Raw genomic sequence first — 21,209 nt, forward strand, 5'->3', positions numbered from 1 at the left:
AGTCCAAACGTCACAACTTGTGGTCTCCGCTCCTGCCTTAGGACCGGGGATCTGACCCACCCCACTGCACCCTCTCTCTGTGCCCCGGCCCTTGCTGTAAAGGTGTTAGAGGTTCTATTTACTAGGCACAGACCGAGGGACACCTCAGATACACACTGAACCACGCACCCTCCCAAGCCACGGGGAACAGAATGTGGAACCTCAGCACCACAGACTGTCGCCAAATGCAGTAGAGGAGAGTGACTATTCCACAGGCAACATGCATGTGCACGCATGCACGCGTGCACACCAGTATAGCGAGTTTGAGGGAGGAGTGACACAGAAGTGCAAGGTTTCGCTAAAAGCCCCTACGTTTTCCTCCACCCCCGACCTCATCATAGTGCTTGGAGCAGGAAGCCAGGAGCTCCCAAGGCTGAACGACTAACCTTGCTCTCCATTGGTGGAGGCTCCTTCTCCTTCTCCGCGTGCTGCAGCTTCCTGTTCAGGTCCTGGAACATGTCCTGGTGACGCTTTCTCGTGTGCATGATTTTCTGAAGCAAAGACGCGTGCGACAGGTCAGCAAACCTTTCTCCCCTGAAGGTAGAGTCCGTACTGCCCTCACCAATTAGGAAACTGCCGAAGTGGGCACGTTAGGTGCCCAAATCCCTTTGAGGATCTGGGCCCCAGGGAGTATAAATCTAGATCTGGCTCCAGGAAAAATCCAGCCTATACAACGTCAGCTGAGTCTTGCGTGGTTACAGGATTTGTGACAAATCTAAATCTCAGCCTCAAAGCTCACCCAGGGTAGCCAAGCTGTGGATAAAGTGTGAGACCTAACTCCAAATCTAGCCCTAAATGTGAGGGTCAGAATTTGGGGCTACACAGTGTCCCAATTTCACACTGAGCCCAGGGTCCTAAGTCTTGGAGCAAACCTCATAGCCCAAGGTTTGAGGCAGAGAGGGGGTTGTGGGGCTGACGCCTGATTTTGGAACGAAGTGGCTCACTGTGAAGGAAAAGGATGGTTTCAACGGTCCTTCCTCTTCAAAGTGACTGCTTCGTGGCATTGCTGTAGGATGCAGGCAACCTGGTTCTGCCAGACCTTCCTCTTTAAAGCAACAGCTTCCCCCTTCTGTGCCTCAGTTTCCCCCCGCTGTACAACGTGGAGGATAATTCCTCATCTCCGAGGGGCTTTGGTGAAGGGACCCCACAGAATGGTGAGGGGGGGGCCATGGGAGCAGGTTTCCTGTTTGGGGGCCGAGCAGCTGTGCTGCTGTAGGGTTTTATCCAGGACGCTCCTAGCTTCTCCTGTCGTCATCATTAACCCACCTCCTTGAGAGATGAGAAACTCTCCTGCCGACGCAGCACCATGTACCCCAGGGTGAGGTCATGAGAACTACGTCGCTCAGGGGTGTGGACTTTTCATGCCCCTCCGTGAAGTAGCCAGCCCATGGAAGTGTATAGTGTAAACTGGGCCTAAAACTGAGGACATTGGAATCCTTCTCCCACGGGCTGGAAAGTGGGCCAGACTCCAGATGCTGCTATACGGTAGGATCGGCTTTCTATTAGCCTCTCCCGGGCCGAGGAGACTGTGTACGGGCCTTGTGCAAGCTGACTTAAAACTTTGATTGACAAACATTTCCTCAGCCGCTGCTGCCCGCTGAATGAAGCCGTGCCAAACAAGCGTCAACCCATCTATTAGGTACACAGGGAGAATATCCTTGTTCAGCCAGGCTGGCTCCAGCCACCTGTCCGTTTCTAGCCCTTTTCCCCCGCTTCTTTGGTCTCCTGCAGCAGCTGCAGCCAGGGGAGCTGCCCCCGGAAAAGCAGAGCCCAGTCCTCTCCCCGCCCTGTCACCCCTCCGTACCAGGGTCTAAAGGAGGAAACGCTCACCTCAAAATCTAGCTCTGCGTACCGGGATTTCCGTCGCTGCAGATTCAAAGGGAAAGAGAGATCGGTAAGCCACGGTCGGGGCTGATCACACGCCGGCATAATGGCTAGAGAGAGGGAGCCGGCCCTGCCTCGTCCCCCCACCCTGCCCTGCCTGCCTCGGATTCAAAGGAGACAGCTGAGGCGACAGAGGTCACTGCCCCCGGGGAGAGAACCGGCCTGTGCGCCAGAGCACGAGACGGCCAGGCCTGAAGGACGCACAGGGGAGGTTGAGAGCCACATCCTGTCACGGGACAAAGGAGACAGATGCTGCAAGCCGGTTAGAATTGGGGCCGAGCGTAAGAACCAAGAGGGACTGAGCTTCTACTAAGGAAGCGCCTGGCTGAGTGGGAATTCTGTCCTGGGGAGAGCTGTTAAAAGATGAAACCAGCTGCCAAAATACTAAATCCAGCACCCAGGTGCCCCTCTGCAATGCTACCAGCGTGAGCCGGGTTGCAGCGGATGTCTGCAAGAGAGAGCTGTAGCTTATCTCTGCAGTCATGGACATTTTCCTGCAGCTTCCCATGCCTGTATCTACCGATCTCGTCCCAGAAGGGCTGAAATCATCAAAGCCCAGCCAGGGACGTAGCCACATGCCTCCCATGAAATGAACAGAAGCGGTCTGGCTAAAACCTCATGAATTATCTGTGAATACTCTTACTATGGCCAGTTTCCATAGGGCTAACGGGAGTTGGCTAAAAAATTGAGATAAAGAGAGCACTGTGGCTTGTATCTGCTGGACTTTTTTTAAAAAGGGTGTTAGAAACTCTTTGTCTCTCTCTCATCCTCAAGCTTTGGACCACAATACCCGGTGCTGGAGCTAGGAGAGAGGAAAAGCTCTAAATGGAGATTAGACATGTGCGGGCAGGTGGTGCGGCGCTCGTGGAAAGGGTGGGGCCTCAAGTGGAATGGGTGTGGCCTCCAGCAGAAGGGGCGGGGCCTCACATAGAAGGGGTATGGCCTCACGCATAAAGGGTGTGGCCTCCAGCGGAAGGGGCGGGGCCTCATGTGGAAGGGGTATGGCCTCAAGCAGAAAGGGTGTGGCCTCCAGCGGAAGGGGCGGGGCCTCATGTGGAAGGGGTATGGCCTCAAACAGAAAGGGTGTGGCCTCCAGCGGAAGGGGCGGGGCCTCATGTGGAAGGGGTATGGCCTCAAACAGAAAGGGTGTGGCCTCCAGCGGAAGGGGCGGGGCCTCATGTGGAAGGGGTATGGCCTCAAACAGAAAGGGTGTGGCCTCCAGCGGAAGGGGCGGGGCCTCACATCGAAGGGGTATGGCCTCAAGCAGAAAGGGTGTGGCCTCCAGCAGAAGGGGCGGGGCCTCACATCGAAGGGGTATGGCCTCAAGCAGAAAGGGTGTGGCCTCCAGCGGAAGGGGCAGGGCCTCATGTGGAAGGGGTATGGCCTCAAGCAGAAAGGGTGTGGCCTCCAGGGGAAGGGGCGGGGTCAACCGGCCCTCCGCGCCACCCCTCCAGCCCTAAGCTCTGCCTGGAGCACACTGTGCCACGCCCCATCTTCCCAGGCAGCCTAAGAACCGTCCAGAGGGCACCATGGTAACGGAGGCAGCCTCTGGGATCCCTGGGCCCTTTTGAGTCGCCAGGCCCTGGGGCAGCTGCTCTCTTTACCACCCTGAGGTCGGCGGCACGAACACTGTGACAAACCGGTGTGGAAGCAGCCCCAGGTCGCCTGCTCACCTCCAAGGAGCTCATGGAGAGGGTGGAGACCGTCTCGCTCTTGGGCACCATGCCCAAGTTCCCTGAGTCGCCCGGGTCGCACAGGCTGTTGGGGAGCTGCGCCTCGCCGGAGATGTGCTGCTGCTGCTGCTGCAACATGGGGGAGCCCTGCACCTCGGCGCAGGTCATCGCCCTGGGCTCCCTGGGCGGGCTCTTGACGATGAAGCCCGGGTCGGTCGCCATGCTGAGGTGAATGAGCCGGGTCTGGGGCATCTGGTCTATGTTGATGCTGTATTTGCTGTCGTCCTTGGGGGGCTTGGCCCGCAGGGTGGCGGTACTGTTGCTGGGCAGGATGACGTAGCTGGTGTCCAGGGCTTGCTCCTGCGCCCGCGAGAGCTCCGTGTCCAGCTTCTTGAAGATGTCCCCGTCGCAGATGTAGATCGACTTGGGCGGCTGGTTCTTCTCCTTCTTCAGGGTGAGGGTGTGGTTGCTGAAGTCGTTCAGGTTGATGGCCCCCAGGTAGTGCGGGGAGCCCTGCAGGTGCATCTTGGAGACGTTGGCTGGAAGACTGTTAAAGTTCGAGGACCCCTTCTGGTGGTTGAGCTTCAGCTTCTCCTCGTCCTGCAGCGAGGGGCGCTTCAGCGTCCCCGTGATGGTCGAGGTCCTGCACGTGCTGATGTCTTTATTCAGCACTGCGGGAGAGACAGAGGGGCCTCCTTAGCATCTCAGATTCACCTCGCCTCAGCTCACTCGAACTCCATCCACATCTCACTGCACTCACACTGCCTTGGCATGGTCCCTCCACTCTCAGACAGAGGCTACCATGGCGGATCAATGCTTCCGGCTCACGGACCCGATGCGCGTGCCATCCCACGATGGCGACTGGGCCAGTGCTTACATTAGAGGATAATTATACTGGGGATGGGGGGACTTTGAAGGCCTCACTCACTGCCTTCAAGATAAAGGGCGCTAAATGAGCTCTTGTTAGTTTCACCTAGGGAAGAACCTTAATCGGAGGGTGGGGCAATCATGCCAATGCGGAGCTATATACAGCGCGCGCACACACACACACACACACACACACAGCATCATCGTTTGCAACAAACACAGCTGTTCCTGTCTCGTTACAATCTGCCTTGATCAGCTGGGTCTAGGCTGCGACCGAAACGTTAAGACGCTCGTCACATCAGCCTTGACGTCTTTGGAGGTAAAAGTGGCAGGATTCTGGGGTGGGGCTGAATGCTACTTACCCAGCATTTCAGTGTGGAAAAGAGGAAACAATTCTAGCCAGAAAGAAGCCAAAAACGAGACTCTTTCTACATAGCTTTTTTTCCCCAATGCAGCACACAGAAGAGGAGACAAAGCAGGAGCTGTGTTGTAACCTGGCACCATTCAGCCATTCTCGTTCATGGGCAAAGAACTCTACGGCACCTTGGAGGATTTCTGGTGCCAGGTAAAACACGGTGCTGCGGTTTCACTACTGACTTGTGCCAGGCGGGGTGGGTGTTGAACCAATGTGTTTCCAATTGGAGCGGGGTAGGCAGGGTCAAATCAAAGGGAAGCCAGGAGAAACCAACCAGGAAATGATGTTGAAGGCCAGACCTGCTGCGTGGAGACAGTCTTAGCCAATGTGGCTTGGCCAGAGGACAGCACTAGGATAGAACTTTGCTTGCGTGCAGGTTCATGGGCCAATTTCTGCCACTTGCTGTAAGTGAAAAGGCCACATGTCGCCCTGGACTGAACTCATCCCTGTTAGGGAACCAGGACTTTCAGCAGCAGCCACAGCCAGTGGGCTGTTGGGTGTGTTTCTACAGTATGGTTTGGATTCAGAGAAGAGCTTGGGTCATGCACGGGGCATGGGAGCTCCCTGCATGCCCCGGCTCTGGCGGAGGTCTTGTCTCACGGCAGGGTGGGATTATTTCATCTCTAGTTTGCAGGGCTTTGAAGATTTGTACTGCTGGGTGTCCGCAAAGGAAACCAGGCCAGGTTAGGGAGCTGGGGTAGAGATCAGGGGTCTTCTTTTCTGGAGTCACCTGAAATCCCATTGCTCAGGGCAGCCTATTCTGGATGCGGGAGAGATTACACATCGCAAGCAAGTCTCCTGCATGGGAAGAGCCTGTCTAGGGCTCACCACTGATTTTCTGAGCCTGCTTCTCAAAATTATACAGCTTTGCACCCCCACTGGGCCTGAGCAGCTAGCACATGTCCGATTCTCCAGCTGCACATGGAATGGGGGCCTGCTGGGCACATCTGTGGCCATCACATGCATCCCTCAGGCACAATTTTTGGACCTGCCTTTTTTTGAAAGTCAGGTCCCCAGCATCAAAAAGGAAGGGGAGAGAGAGTGGAAGAGAGCCTATTAGACATATGAGAAAGAGAGAGAGAGAGAGAGAGAGAGAGAGAGGGAGAGAGAGAGAGAGAGAGAGAGACTGACTGAACAAGGTAAAGACAGAAAGTGATTGTGGAATTGCATACCCTGAGGATAAGGGCTATAGTCAGAGTGATAATGATACAGAGAATGTCATTAGAGAGAGAGAAAGATGGGTATGTAAATGGAGAGAGATGGGTGCATAGATTATAAATATGGGTGTGTAGAGAGAGAGAGAGAGATGGGTGTGTAAAGAGAGAGATGGGTATGTAGAGAGAGAGCGAGATGGGTGTGTAGAGAGAGAGAGAGATGGGTGTGTAAAGAGAGAGATGGGTGTGTAGAGAGAGAGATGGGTGTGTAAAGAGAGAGATGGGTATGTAGAGAGAGATGGGTGCATAGATAGATGATAACGATGGGTGTGTAGAGAGAGACAGAGAGAGATGGGTGGGTAGATAGATATAGAGAGATGGATGAACTCCTCTGTAATGCGCCTAAGGAGCACACAGGATGCAAAATCCATGGCAGCGAGAGGTAGATCCTGGTTTGGAAGATGTGAGTTATACACCAGGGCCAAATGAGCTGGGAAAACTCTTGCTTGGGACAGGGGAGGCATTGAGGAGAGCCAATGGGCACTGGGCATTCTGCAAAAGGTTAGGTCATAAGCAGCCGACTGGTCAGGCGTGCCAAGGGCAGGAGGGAACAGAACCTGCAAAGAGGAACAGGCAGCACAGCAGACTGGACAGCACTTTACGACACAGCACGGTGGGCACAAGACACATGGGAGTGGGTGAGGAGGGGCTATTGCAGCAGGGACTGCTGGTCCATGCAGATCTACAGGTCAGCAGTGAATGGTTGTGTGTGGGAAGGGGTGGGACAGCATGGTCTGATCGGTGACTTCCTGCTGTGGATGGACCCGGGAGGGCAGTTGTCCATTCCAATTGCGGGGAGGATGCGCTAGATTGACACCCATTTCTCAGGGCACCTGAGGGGCGTGAGGCCAGCCCTAGAGATGACACTGATCAAAGAGAAAATAGGATCCCCTCTAGTGATAGACAGAAGATCTTGGCATCCCACCACCCCTGCCCGAGAAGGGCAGAGCCCCCGGATAAAAGGTGTTCAATTGAGGCAAGGGTTGGGCTGGGGCAAGAGGCCGAGCAAGGCGAGGTTGTGGGAGGCGATAAGCCGAGCGCAAGGGCGGGGGTAGGAATTCTCTGGAGGCGAGGGTGGGAGCGAGGGCAGCCCATACACATATCACAAGCCACCTGGGGGACGCAGACACACACAAATAGTAAGGAAAAAAATGGCCAAGTTCAATCCCCAAACCAGGTCACTTGTTGATTTCTCACCTGTGATGTGCTCACCTGATCTACAAGCCATATCCACATCCTTCTCAAAATCGGTCTGAAAGACAGAGAAAGCAGAGGGCGTGGTCAACGGGGCGGGGGGGGGAGGGGATGGGAAGTGGGACGGGAAGGAAACCTGAAGTCCAATGAACCGTTCTACTACGGATCACACTCAAAGCAACGGAAATCCAGATAGAGAGGGGCCAACAAGGGATCTGTTCACAGCCCTGGAATGAGACTCTGCCTAATGGCCCTGACATAGGAAACACAGGCCTCTGAAAGAGGAGAGTGGGGCATGGGAACCCCAAGAGAGGGTTGCCCAAAGCAGCTGTGTGCAGCCCCCCTCTTCCTAAACTAGTCTCTGCCTTGAAACACTTGGTTGCCACCATCCCAGAGAATGGGGGAAATGGAGTCACACCAGCACTTGGGCTTCCAAGTAATAATGTCAAAAAACAACGAGGAAAAGGCAGAAGTGGTCGATAAATATTTCCATTTTCCATTTGCTAAGAAGCTGGAGGATGTGCTTCTGTCACAGGAGATGCTGTAGTGCTTTCCCGTCCATTAATAACTAAGGGGGAATTTAATCAACATCTCCTAGGGATAAACATTTTGAACCCAGCAGGCCTGGGTAATCCGCACAATTAAAAGAGTCGGCCGAGGCATTTTCTAGCCTGCTGATGTTAATTGTCCATAAATCTTGAAATATTGGGCAAACTCCAGAAGACGGGAAGAACATTAATGATATTGGCAAGACGGATGACTTTGGTATCACACACTGGTTAGTCTGACATTAATGGAATGGAAAAGTTGATATGGGATTCAACTGATAACGAGTTGATAGGAGTTGCTATAGGGAACTTTCTGGGTGTCTGGCTGGTGAGTCTTGCCCACATGCTCAGGGTTTAGCTGATCGCCATATTTGGGGTCAGGAAGGAATTTTCCTCCAGGGTAGATTGGCAGAGGCCCTGGAGGTTTTTCGCCTTCCTCTGTAGCATTGGGCACAGATCACAGCTGAAGGACTCTCTGCATGTTGGGGCCTTCAAAGTATTGGAAGGCTTCAATATCTGAGACATAGGTGAGAGGATTATTCTAAGAGGGGTGGGTGAGATTCTGTGGCCTGCACTGTGCAGGGGGTCAGACTAGATGATCATAATGGTCCCTTCTGACCTTAAAGTCTATGAGTCTATGAGTTAAAGGCGAGGATTACAATTAGCACCAATCAACATGCTTTTATGGGAAATAGGTCTTATCAAACACACTTGATTTCATTCTTTGATGAGATGACAAGGTTGGTTGATAAGTAAGACATTTAGATGCCGCTCAATGATATCGCTCAATGTTCTGATTAAAAAATGAGCATTATAAAATATGAATAGAGCACACATTAAATGGATTAAGGACTGGCGAAGTGACAGATCCCAAACAGGAACTGTCAATGGGGAATCAGCACTGAATGGATGTGTTTCTAGTGGGGTTCTGGAGGAGTTAGTCCTGGAGTTGATGCGATTCAATAGTTTCATTCATGATCTGGAAATGCATATAACATCCGTGATGGTAACATTTGCAGATGAAACAAGATAGGTGGAGCGATAAGTAAGGATGAGAACACTCCAATCACACAGAGTGATCAGAACTGCTTGGTCAATGGGGCCTTTGCAAACAGAACATATCTTAATGCAGCCAAGGGCAAAGTGTCACATCTCAGAACAAGGAGTGCAGGCCAGGCCTACAGAAACGGGGACTGAATGACTGTGGAAAGGATCTTGGTGTGGAAAGGAGCTCTCATGTGATGCCTTGGCCAAGAGGGATAGTGTAACCTTTGGCTGATAGAGGAACAGGGACTATGAACAGAAAGGTGATTTTCCCTCAATAGAAGACACCACTGAGACCAACACTGTAGCCTCTTCTGGCCACATTTTTCACAGGGCACTGAAACAGTGGAGAGAGGGCAAAAACAAGCCTGCAATGCTGGAGAGGAGGTCTTAGAATGAGAAACTTGAAGCGCTCCATCTGTAAAACAGATCATAACAAGGACTAAGAAATGACTTACTGACAGTGTGTAAGTACCTCCATGAGGGCAAAGGAGAGGATAATATGGAGCGCCTTCATCTAGTTGGGAACGACGCCAAAGGGACAAAAGGTTGGAAGCTAAAGCCAGACAAACCAAATTAGAAAGAAGGCACAAATATTTAACAGTGAGCGTGCTCAACCTGCAAAGGGAAATGGTCGATTCTTTCTCTCTTGATGTCTTCAACTTAAGACTGGATGCCTCTCTGGACAATTAGCTTCAGTTATAGGGCTCAATATTAGGCGAGTTGGATGAAATTTTATGCCTTATGATCTACAGGAGGTCAGACTAGATGATTTAATAGCCCGTCTGGCCTCGAGCTTTATGACTCTATGAATATGTTGCATCTTTGGGCCTGGTTGGCTGGACACTCAGGCAGAAAGATAGAGGGAAGCCCCAACAAGCCTGTTTTGGAGCTCAGGAAAATCTTGTAAACTGTGTGATTGGCCTACTTACCCAACGCGTAAATATCAGAGACAAGAAAGAATTCTTAGGACATCCATTCCATCATGGAAGGGCCAATGTAGGGCAGTTCCCTACTGCATATTCTCCAGGACTTTATCTGGTCCAGTTCTGGAGGACTCATGTAACAGGATGAAGTTTGCAGAAAATAAGCTTAAAATAAGCACTGAAAAAGGTATGTTACGGAAAGAGGGAAGACAAGTACTTTGGAGAGACAAAGTCTCCTCCTAAAGGATGTCCTGAAAATCGTGACCATGATGTGACATGCTCCGAGAGAACAGATATTAAATTGCTTGTCTCCTTGAACCAGGCTGGACAAAACATGCAGCCTGTCCGAGGCAGAAAGGCCTGGGAAATGTCTTTTGTAGGAAAGCCGCGGCATGTGAGTTGTGTTATCCTTAGACAGAAAGGATTCGGCCTCGCAGAACAACAAGAAAGCTGTTTGCACAGGCCTAGTGGGTGGGTTATTGAGACCTCATAGTTGTCAAATGGGAGCTATATATGGGTGGAGCTGAGGCTCACTCAAGCCCCAGGATGTAAAAGAATCTTAGTGTGATGATTGCTAAGCCTAAATTGTTGAAATAGAGCCCTCTGTGCACTGGATCCAGGCTAAATACGCCTGGTCCCTTTGCAACCGGGCAGGAGGCACTTTATCCTACCATTAGCTGAGCATGTCCATTCTGGAATGACCCTCCTGAGTCTCCGTTCCCCTCTTCTTGACGATCCACCACGCGGCACTTCACTGCATCCTGGACCTGCAGGGGGAAACGGATTAGCGCAAGACTGAGTCAGACAGAGGCACCGTTTATAGCCAAGCAGCATCTACCCTGCTGGGGATAGATTGTGATGCTCATGCGGTCCCATGGTTCCTGTTTGCACAGGGCTTGACTTCACTACATGGAAGATCACCGCTGCCGCGATCGATCTTCCGGAGATCAATGTAGCGAGTCTAGTTAAGACTTGCTAAATCAAACTCAGAGGGCACCCCTGCCTGCATCTGGTACTCCTGCTCTTGCGAGGACTAAGGGAAGCTGACGGGAGCATTTGCTCCCATCATCCTCACACTGTGGGGATGCTGCCAAGCTCAGCTTAAGGTAAACTGACTCCAGCTATGTATTCTGCAGAGGTGGTGTTGTGTACCTTAAGCCAAGCTGCTAGTGTAACCCAGACACCTCGTGTGGTTATTAAGCAATGCAAGTGGAGCCTAGACCACAGCAACACTTCAGATCAAGAGACCTTACAGCATAAGCTGGGAGGCAGCTGGCTTTTAGCTCAGAGGGTAGAGGCTCCTATACTCTGCTCCAGAGGTCCCAGGTTCAAGTCCACCTGGGGGGCAGTTACACTGGGTCTAGTGTAGACCTGGCCACAGGGACTTCAGAGGGGCTGAGAGGATACATATCCAACACACTACCTCCACGGCCCTGAATGCTTACAGTATTATTACTTGGGGTAGCTCCCAAAGTAGCTAGCTGCTGGATTTGCGTAGGCAGGAATAGCCATGAATTTATTCTGTAACCCATGATATATAAGGTCAGATCAAGAGTCTATACAGTCTGCATTATGTGTCCAATCATAAGCTTGCTGAACTCAATGGAAATAATCCCAATGAGACGGCCAAAAGGGGTAATGAAATTAATTAAAACACTTTGGCCTAGGTCAATACCTGGTGTAATTCCACTAATTTCAGTGGTCTGACACTAGGAACAGATCAGGCCCACTTCCGGTAAAGGCATGACAGCGAGGTAACACGCACAGATGTAACTAAAAAGATCCTTGTCGGTGTTATTAATGACACCTCATTTTATTGCAATAGAAAATAAAGTTCCACCATCGATGGAGTTCACTAGTTTAAAGTAAAAGAAACTTTCAGTTTCTGCTCAGAGTCAATTTTAATTTATGGCACTGTTTATGCTGTGTTTGGGTTTCCAACACTGTTAGGGATTATTTCGATACAACCCCTCAAACCATATATTTGTTTTTTGGTGATATTGTCTTTAAACATGGATGAAACCTTTTCTGCAAATCCAAGGATTTTATTTTAAACCAAACTTAGATTTTGCACCAGTGATAAACTGAGGCTTGTCACCCAAACTCTGCTGCACGGTATGTTTTCAGCACGAAATCTACCTTGCTAAGCACTAAGGATCTTAAATTTAGATTAATCAGCTAATTGAATAGTCAATGCAATTTGCATCGACTGTTCAATCAGTCGATAAGGGCACCTCTGCTTTTGAAATGTGGCAATTTCAAAGGTGGAAATGCTGCCCGTTCCCCGCTGTGCTCCTGCCCCTCAACAGTGCTGGGGGAAACTGGCTTTTAAGATGACTCCTCCCAGTACCAGCTCCTGCTCCCCCCCCCCCCCGCTGCCTCTCTCTGATAGAGACAGCGAGGTGGGGGAGCGACTAGTCGAGTCGATGATCCAATGAGCATATGCTTCTCGGCTATTCTGACAAACAGAGGCTAGAGACACTATTCCTTACCCATACTGGCTAATAGCCATCTATGGACTTAACCTCCATGAATTTATCTAGTTCTCTTTTAAACCCTGTTATAGTCCTAGCCTTCACAACCTCCTGAGGCAAGGAGTTCCACAGATTGACAATGCACTGTGTGAAGAAGAGCTTCCTTTTATTTGTTTTAAACTTGCTGCCCATTAGTTTCATTTGGTGGCTCCTAGTTCTTATATTATGGGAACAAGTAAATAACTTTTCCTTATTCACTTTCTTCACACCACTCACCGAGGTCATACTCATCAGTGGGACGTCTGTCTAGCTGAATGTCATACCCCACTGCTCAAGGGCACTCCCTCGCCACACTGGGGGCAAGTTGCAATTCCCAATCCAGCCTGCAGGAGGTGGCTCACCCGCGGCTCTCTGGGCTGTGCCGTAGGAATCACCAGCCAGGCTCACCTCTCGTCTCAGGATGCAATGAACCATCACGATAACAAAACCCTCCAGGGAGTCAAAGACCGCAAAGAGGATCTGGAAGAGCGCTGACCGCCGGTCCGTGATTGCCAGAACCGCAGACATCCAGGTGAGTGCCAGGAGAGGTAGGACCACACAGGAGCTCCAAAGGGAAGCCCTGTCAGGGAAGAGAAAGCAAATCCAAGGTCAGCATCATCCCCAGCCTGTTAAATGTTGTGATCACTCGTGGGAGCCAATTCAGTGTCCTGATCCCATAGGGCAGCAGAAGAACTTTCCACAGCAACAGTGGACTTGTTCTGGGGGCATTTCTGAGCTCCTGGAGGGATGCAGGAGGCTGCTTGGTTCATCCCACTCATGCCGTCGGAGCCGGCGGCAGGCACTTTGAAGGGACTACTGCTTAGTGGTGCGAGCATGCACAGAAACTTGGGGTGAGGAGGAAGGAGGCAGGCGTATCATGTCCCCCTCATGCCCCTCCCACTCCACACTGCTAATCACATTGGGTGGCATTGTCCAAGGAAAGGAGAGAAGATGTAGCCACTGTGTGTTGCAAGAGAGACGTGGAACATCAACAGCAGAGTCCAGATTGCCTTGATAGACTTTGACACTTAGCTCATAGCTTCTGCTGCCTGGCACTTGGTAAATCAGTAGCACGTGGTGGTTTTTTTTCGGAAGGTTCAGGTGGCTAAGCTAACAAGGACAGAGTGGAGCCTGGACACTAAGGCTATGTCTACATTGCGCTCTCTTGTGCAAGAACATATGCAAATGAGCGGCGGCAATTTTCTTCGCCACACCTCATTTGCATATGTTTTTGAGCAAGAGAGCGCAATGTAGATATAGCCTAGGGCTGCTGCAAGCTCATTTGCATAGGTCGCACTCTCATTTGCATTTCCTCTTCGGATCCCTTTTGCGCAAGAGGCTGTTGCGCGAAAAGGAGCTGTGTGGATGGCTCCTTTTTGTGCAAAAAAACCCTTTTGCGCAAGAGCCGTTCTTCCTCATTGCAACGTGACGTGCTGATGTTGCTAATGGCGCCGTGATGCAGTAAGGTTATAGAATCGGCCTCTTCCATGGGTTGTCAGGGGGGCATTAAACCCAAGATCTTTGTGGCCTGACATCAAGAAATAAGGCTTTTTCCCTGCAGCTGAGGTAGACATTTATCCCCTTATGTATGTATCCCGTGCACTAGAAAGGGAAAGAGAGCAACATTCTCTTGTTTGTGGCCTGCCACTGCTATATGACTGGACAGAGACAGTATGTCATGGCATTACGCTGGTGCAGCCTCGAATGATCCCAAGTAATGGCATCACAACATGAGGTGCGGATGTCACAACGCAGCGTGATGATGTAACGTTATGATGTCATGGGACAACAACAGTCCTCGTGTTTCTTCCACAGGACAGAGAGGGCATGTCTACACTAGGAAATTATTTTGAAATAACTAAATTCTAAATAATAACTCCCGAAATAACGATTTCAAAATATGCTTATTCCCCAAGGAAAGCAGGAGTTATTCTTTCGAAATAACCAGCCCTTTATTTCTAACTCACGAGCTTGGTAGTATGGACGCTCTGCTTGTTATTTCAAAAGAAGGGGAGTTATTTCCAGATAACTCCCTGGTGTAGACCAAGGCAGTGAAAACCTAGCAAACTTAGTATGGCAGCACATGTGAAGCCATATTCAGCCTTGTCAAAAGCAAGTACAGGTTGAACTTCTCTAGTCTGTTCCAGCAACAACCATAGTCCAGAATGCTTTGAGTTAGCCAGATGTCCGCTTGGCATGGCCAAGTTTCCTGGGGTCCCATAAAGTTTGTTGACATCCATCAGTCCTGGCTCTTAGTATTCTGTGCTGTTATTTCGCTATAATTTACTCCTAAATGTCTCCTAAGAGCCTAGTAAGCCGTGGAAGTGTTGGTAATACTGCTAGACAATATTAACCTCCTGTGATTCAGCGAATTCTCTGGTTTGGAACTGGTCAGGTCCTGAGGGTGTTGGACTAGAGAGGATCCACCTGTATATGTCAAGGCCTTTAAACAGAGTATATTCACCAACAGTAGACCCAGAAGATGGCCTGTTTCATTCTTTATTATTGAAAGCTCTCAGCATTCCATTTTTGCCACAGGACAATGGAAAACTAGAGGGAACTCAGAGGACCATGGCACAAATGATACAAAGATTTGGGGAACCAAAGACCTACATTGATGAAAGTTTTAGAGGATGGGGCCTGGAGAAAAGAAGACTTAGGTGAGGAGACACTGTGATTGACTGCCGCGATGTAAAGACACGCTACAAAGAGGATTGAGATCAGTTATTCTTATTGCTCCAGGATGACAGAACAAGCATTAATGGGATAAAGATGCAGCAGGAAATAAACTTAATAACTCAAAGAGCAGCTGAGGCTATGGAAAAAGCTGCCAGAAGAGGCGGAACTGCCAAAGCTGGAGACGGGTAAGGGTCAGACTCGTCACACATCCATCAGAGAAAATGTAGGGATTGTTATGTTGGGTATACCCTGATGCAGAAAGCAGGGATTCACTGATATTCTGGAAGTCGGTCCTAACCCAAATGCTTCTTTAGTTCTACGGCTGCCCTGTGGTAGGAAGAGTGGTTCACAAACTATTAGCACCGTGACTCCCCCGGCTCAGCCCAGGTTGCGAACGTACTTACTGCACCAGGGCAATAAGTTGTTGTCTCTGTTTTAGGGACCCTCTTCAGGGAAATCTATGAGCATCACAACAGCATGACACTTTCCAAGTTGCCTTCCATGAGGGTGACTCAGAGTCCCCCAAGAATGGCCGAAAAAAAGCCAATGCTTGAGTCTGCAACCAACACGTTCTAAGGGAACCATCTGGAGACGACTGCCCATCATCCCACAATTGCTACTAGGGACTGCACTTCCCCCAGTGGTTGGTGAATGGAAGATCACAAGACCTGGCATCTCAGGACCATCAAACAGCTTCTATGGAGTCACTTTGGGAGACAATGGCTTAGCGGCTGGAGGACTGCCATTTGTAGACAGTGTGTTATAGAACGGATAGCTATGGCCATCTCTACAAATCAATCAGAAATATACCCACCAAAAGGTTGCAGGACTAGATCCAGCTAAGTGGGACAGGATTGGGATAACTAAACACCGAAGCAACAGCTAAACAGGGGCCTGAAGGGGCAAAGAAGCATTTTCATATTGAGGTCCATTCCAGATATCCTTGCTCGTGGTGCACAGCACTTAGCTCGGTGAGCAGTCCCACTGATGGTGCTAACAAAGCAGGGACGAGATAGTTAGGGTTAGTAAGAGCCACAGAGTCAGGGCCGGCAGGTTCATCACCTAGAATTTTGTGGCAGCAACCGCAAGCCAAGAAACAACTGCAAATGCTTCTGAGATCAAGAAGCAGATTGGGGCATCTCTGGTGGAGAGAGAAACAGCAACCCAGCCCCCTGATCGATGAAAAATAGCCATGGAATTCCCAGCACCGGGAACACTGTTCAAGGAGAGCATCCGAGGAAGGCCTGGCAGCCAAAGCAAGGTATGTTAGGGTCTTGGTGGGACTAGTGGACACTCATTAAGAAGAAGAAAGGCTAGGACGGAAGCAGCCATGAAGAACCATGGCATGGTACAACTCATAGAATAAGTCATACCCAAAGACAGGCTGCGACCTCACCCTTCTACATCCTACGGCCAGGGAAATCTTACAAACAAGGCAACCTCCAAAGCATGCACACATGGCTCCCTTTCGGTTATGACTGTTTTAACTGTTAATTCCTCCATCCCTTTGATAGTCCAGCAAGAGCCATCCTGGAGATGGGCGTGGGGAGGGGGGTAGCGGTAAGGGGTGGTAGCCCTTTTTAATCCTAAACAGGGACTCGCATAATGGGGGAAACTTTTAACTATACTGGGCTTGGGGTGTGGCTTTCAAATGACAGTGCCTAGACTTCGGCATCTGAACAAGTAGCCCGATTCTAGGAAATTGGGACTGGATAGGAAGAGATTCTCCCCCAGGGCAGCAAGTTATCCCATAACTGCTTATTCCAGCGTTTCTTGTACATTTCTCTGGAGCAGTCGGGACTGTGCACTATGGGAAACAAGAAACTGGAATAAATAGACCATTTGGTCTGATCTGCTCTGGCTGTTCCTAAATTCTAGGCATCCCCGGATCCCACTGCAATGAACAGAAGCTGCAAGTGTTCCTCCACAAGCAAGCTGGGAAATAAGGAGCTGATCCGAGGACCAGTGTAATCAATGGGAGGCCTCACATGGGTGGACTTTGAAATCTCCTGTCAAAGTTTCCAGCACAAGGTAAGAACAGCCTTCCCTAAAGGAATCCCCCCAAATAATCATTTGTTTAATACAAGTAGTGTGGATGAGTAGATGAGTTTACTAGACATAGGAAAATGAAGCGGCGATTTAAATAATTGCTGCTTCATTTCCATCAAAATGGCCACCGCACCGTGCCGATCAGCTGTTTGGTCGCACAGCGGGGCAGTCTGGATGCGTGAAATGAGGTTTACCGGAGCGGTCAACAAAGGCTTCCCTTGTTGACCGCTGCGCGTCCAGACTACCCCGCTGTGTCACCAAACAGCAGATTGGCACAGCGCAGCAGCTATTTGGATGTAAATGAAGCGGTGATTATTTAAATCGCCACTTCATTTTCTTATGTCTAGTAAACTCATCTACATGGCTCCGTCGACAGAGCCATGTAATCTAGACACACCCCAATGGACAACAAGGTCCAAAGCTTTCCACCTTCTCAACTCTTTCAATATTTCCCTGGCAAAGGAATCTGGCGGCTTCCGGTACCTCTGAACTTTGCCTTGCTCTCTCTTCTCTCCCTGCCAGTGGTCTGGTTTGATTCCAGCTAGTCTGAGAACAACGGGAGCTAAATTTCTCTTTCTCTGCCTCTTCATCGCTCTGATGCACCAGCGTTTTCATGAGCTAGCTGTCAGAGAGCGCTGGGATTTCCAAAAGCCAAGCAAATGGAGGCCCTGCTGTGTATTTTCATGCACCATCATCCCAGATGTGCTGTGCTACCCAGGGGACCTTTGTGTGTGGCAGGTGATGCCTGTGGCAGACAGGAAGATGTAAAAAGCAGGTACTGTACCTGCTGTTCCCTCTCTGCCTTTCTCCACCCACCACTACAGTCACTGCTAGTGTCCAGTGTGAGCCAAATTTTCATCCAAAGGCCTCAATATCAAAGGCCAATGTTGGACCCAAACCTAGCATCAATGATTTGAATGCCTAGCGTAATGGGACATAGATATTAAAAAGAGGCATGGTCAGATATTCCAGAATTTTGCCCCATTAACAACCTTTTTTGCAGGAGGCTTAGAGAGGGTAAAATGATAATCATGAACCTCAGAACCAAGTGGATAGTGGGAGTAGGTTTGGGGCCGACTGCACAAATTCTTCTTCCGGAGCTCAGACATTCTTTCTCATAGGCAAGATCACCAGCAAACAAAAACTTACACTGAAATCTGCTGATTTTGTAACTGTTGCAAGGAAAACAAGGCATATATACATCCCTTTTCTAAGACCCTTCTGATCTTTATCAGATCCTCTAAGTAAAAAAGAGCAGCTACCAGCATGGTGACATCTGACTGCCCTGTACATCCACATTTTTATATTCAATTTGAAAATGAACTCGATCACGTATCTTGTAAAGGAACAACGTCAAGTCGAACCGGACACTCTATCTGAATTTGTTTCACAAAAGAGCAAGGCTTACAACACTTTATATGAATGACATTTTTAAGCGACCAAATGCGTCATTTTTATTAATGACCAAGTTTTTGCCGGAGTTAAACATTCCTCCTCAGTGATAGGAAACTCAAATGCAACAATGTGATGCTAATTCACAAGAACTGGCACGTGACACTCACGAAAAACATGCAAGGGTCACACGCAGTGTAGTTTCACCATCCAAGCGGACGAACAGAGTAACACGGGCTCAATAATGAAAAGCAAATATGAAGGTTTTTAATCCTTGCAGTTTCAAAAAAATCTAAACCTTCTTCCTTTGGAGAGGTTGCTTTGTTTTGTTGTTCTTTCTATTGCAAATTTTGATTGGTTAGATTACTCAAATCTTGGGGATATTTTAGAACCAAACACATTCATCTTTGAAAAAAAAAATCAAAATCAAAACATTTCACTTTTGACAATTACAATCAAAATGAAAAACAAAGCAAAACAAAACCAGTGATGCAAAGTAGCTGTCCACAGAAACATTCAAAAAGCAAAACCCTGAGCCACTTAAAAAAAAAGGCAGAACAAAAGCATCCCTAACTTCATGATTTTTTAAAATTTTCAACCAGCTGCAGTTAGTACCAACATCACAACATTTAACCTTATTTTATTTTTTTCACTTGACAGTGTCCCTTGATCAAAGGCATCTAAATCCAATTCAAACTGCTCCCTGCATCCTTAAGACTCTCTGTGCCAAGGAACACACTGTGAATCAGGCTCTGTCCTTTAAAGTGATGAGCACTCTTGCATGATCCAGAAAAACACTTGGTCTTGATTCAAAAAAGCTTCAGTACATGCTTAGTTTTAAGCTGTCTGTTGTACTGAAATCAATAGGACTGAAGCACCTGCTTAAATGCTTTGCTAACCTGGGGCTCAAGCCTGGCAAACCCTGGCAAAGCCTATGCCCAGTGATAAAAAGGGGACCAGGTTGCATGATTCCAATGATCCCATCTCTCTTTAGTTTGTGCATCTATGGCCTATGAAAGTCAACGGGACTGTTACCATCAGAAGCCCAACCCCAGGTGCTTATGCTGAATTTGGGGCTGTAAATATAAGCGCACTTTTAAGCACATGAATAGTCCCATTTATTTCAGTAGAACTAGTCACCTGCTTAACTTTAAGCACATACTGAAGTGTTTTGCTGGAGTGCTTATCACGCTGCTGGGCTGAGTCTAACCCAGGCTTTTAACTTTCGTATGTCTTGCTCCAGGTATATTTTAGGAAGCCTCACTTCTAACATGGCCCAAAGGGATGGGTGGGCAGGCAGGAGGGGGAGTGGGACATGGGGAGAGAAAACAAACGGGGAATAAAACGAAAGAGGGAAATCAAATAAAGAAGGCGAGAAAGAAAGAAAGAAAAGAAGTTGAAATTAGAGGAACTAACATGGCGTTACTGGTGGCTGTGGCCGAAACTTCCGCGGAAGAAACTACTCCACACTTGGAACATTTGAGCGTCATGCCGTAAAGAGGCACTGCCATCTGACTGCAATTAAAATCAAAAGACTGAAACAAAACAAAACACTTTGCTTGTGAACACAAACGAAGGAAGGAACAGAAAAGGAAAGGAAAAAAAGGGGGAGGGGGAACCAACCAACCAACCATACCGCACCCAGTTTGAGCAAAGAGAGCAAAAGCCAGGAAGGGATCAAACTCTCCTCTGTTTCATTTCAGAGGCAGGAAGCCAAGTCGAGAACTGTGCTGGTGCCACTGGATGGGATGGAACCGTGTTGGGAAAGGGTTCGTCGGACTCAGGACAACTTCCTGGTGCTTCCCTTGGCGCTAAATTTTTACAGCAGGTTTGTGTTTCCCTCCTACTCCTGCTTTGCACGTTTTGGATGCTGAGAATATTTTCTCTACCCATTTTCCCTTTTCTTGTGTTGGTTTTGCATCTGGGACCTGCTGTGGAGTGTTGCAGCTGAAAGGCAAGAAATAAGGCTGACGGGAGCAGCGCTGGGTTGGCTGATTTTGTTTGATGAAGCAGAATGAGGTATAGATTACCTGCTTTCCCCCCTGCCCTTCCAGCCAGTAGGCACAATACCTTCCTAGTAGAATGGGGGCAGGAAAAAAACAAATCACTAGTGACAAAGAGCTAGGTTTTAACTATATTCAGGGCCTAACAATGCCTGGCCGAATTTTCAAAAGCACGTCGGCGCGCCGTTTTCCTGCTGAAATCAATGCTGTAGAACCACTTCTAAAAATTCCATTAGGCGCCTATTCGCATTTTTAGATACCTACATACCTTTAAAAATCTGGGCTGTACTCCTATGGTTATAAGCTGCAGGGGGTAGCCAAGTTAGTCTGTACAGGATGAACTTAATTTGTTGTTTTTGAAGTTTATCCCATGGTTGTTTGACACGCCTTAAGCACGTCCTTCACATTCAGCAAGTGTTTCGATGCTTTGCTGAATGTGGATCGGATGCTTCAGTGCTTGGCCGATCCAGGGCCTTCATCCTCCCATAAAAGAAGCGGGAACCTCAGGTGTTAGCAGGTTATTTTTCTGTTTCCAGCAAGTAGGGATCCTCTTTTAGGAGTCAGCCACACCTAACTCTGGGCCTTGCTCGTGAAGATACGTGTGCACAGAAGCTAGGCGGGAGAGGGAAATTCCCAGCAAGACATAGACTTGCTAGCTCACAACAAGTTAGTGCGCTAAATGTAGCAATCATAGTATAGAAGGTGGTAGCTCCGGATAGTGCTGAGTACATAATTAGGTCTTGGATGGTGATTGTACTTGGGTGGCTAG

The 21,209-nt window shown here is 49.1% G+C and overlaps 1 protein-coding gene across 10 annotated transcripts in view; it reads right to left on the reverse strand.

Moving 5' to 3' along the window:
• ADGRB1 (adhesion G protein-coupled receptor B1) overlaps positions 1-21,209 on the reverse strand; it is a 423,185-nt gene that overhangs the window by 12,197 nt on the left and 389,779 nt on the right. For 6 of the 10 annotated variants that reach the window (XM_075920015.1, XM_075920016.1, XM_075920021.1 and 3 more), the window contains 7 exons: positions 19,854-19,952; positions 12,726-12,897; positions 10,476-10,571; positions 7,290-7,344; positions 3,597-4,267; positions 1,870-1,905; positions 426-530 (listed from right to left, as the gene is read on the reverse strand). In XM_075920015.1, coding sequence (XP_075776130.1) covers positions 426-530; positions 1,870-1,905; positions 3,597-4,267; positions 7,290-7,344; positions 10,476-10,571; positions 12,726-12,897; positions 19,854-19,952 — 1,234 coding nt within the window. The remainder of the gene's footprint in view (positions 1-425; positions 531-1,869; positions 1,906-3,596; positions 4,268-7,289; positions 7,345-10,475; positions 10,572-12,725; positions 12,898-19,853; positions 19,953-21,209) is intronic. The other 4 variants (XM_075920020.1, XM_075920022.1, XM_075920018.1 and 1 more) reach the window with 3 other exon arrangements.

This window comes from Pelodiscus sinensis, chromosome 2 (assembly GCF_049634645.1).
Source record: "Pelodiscus sinensis isolate JC-2024 chromosome 2, ASM4963464v1, whole genome shotgun sequence".
NCBI lineage: Eukaryota > Metazoa > Chordata > Testudines > Trionychidae > Pelodiscus > Pelodiscus sinensis.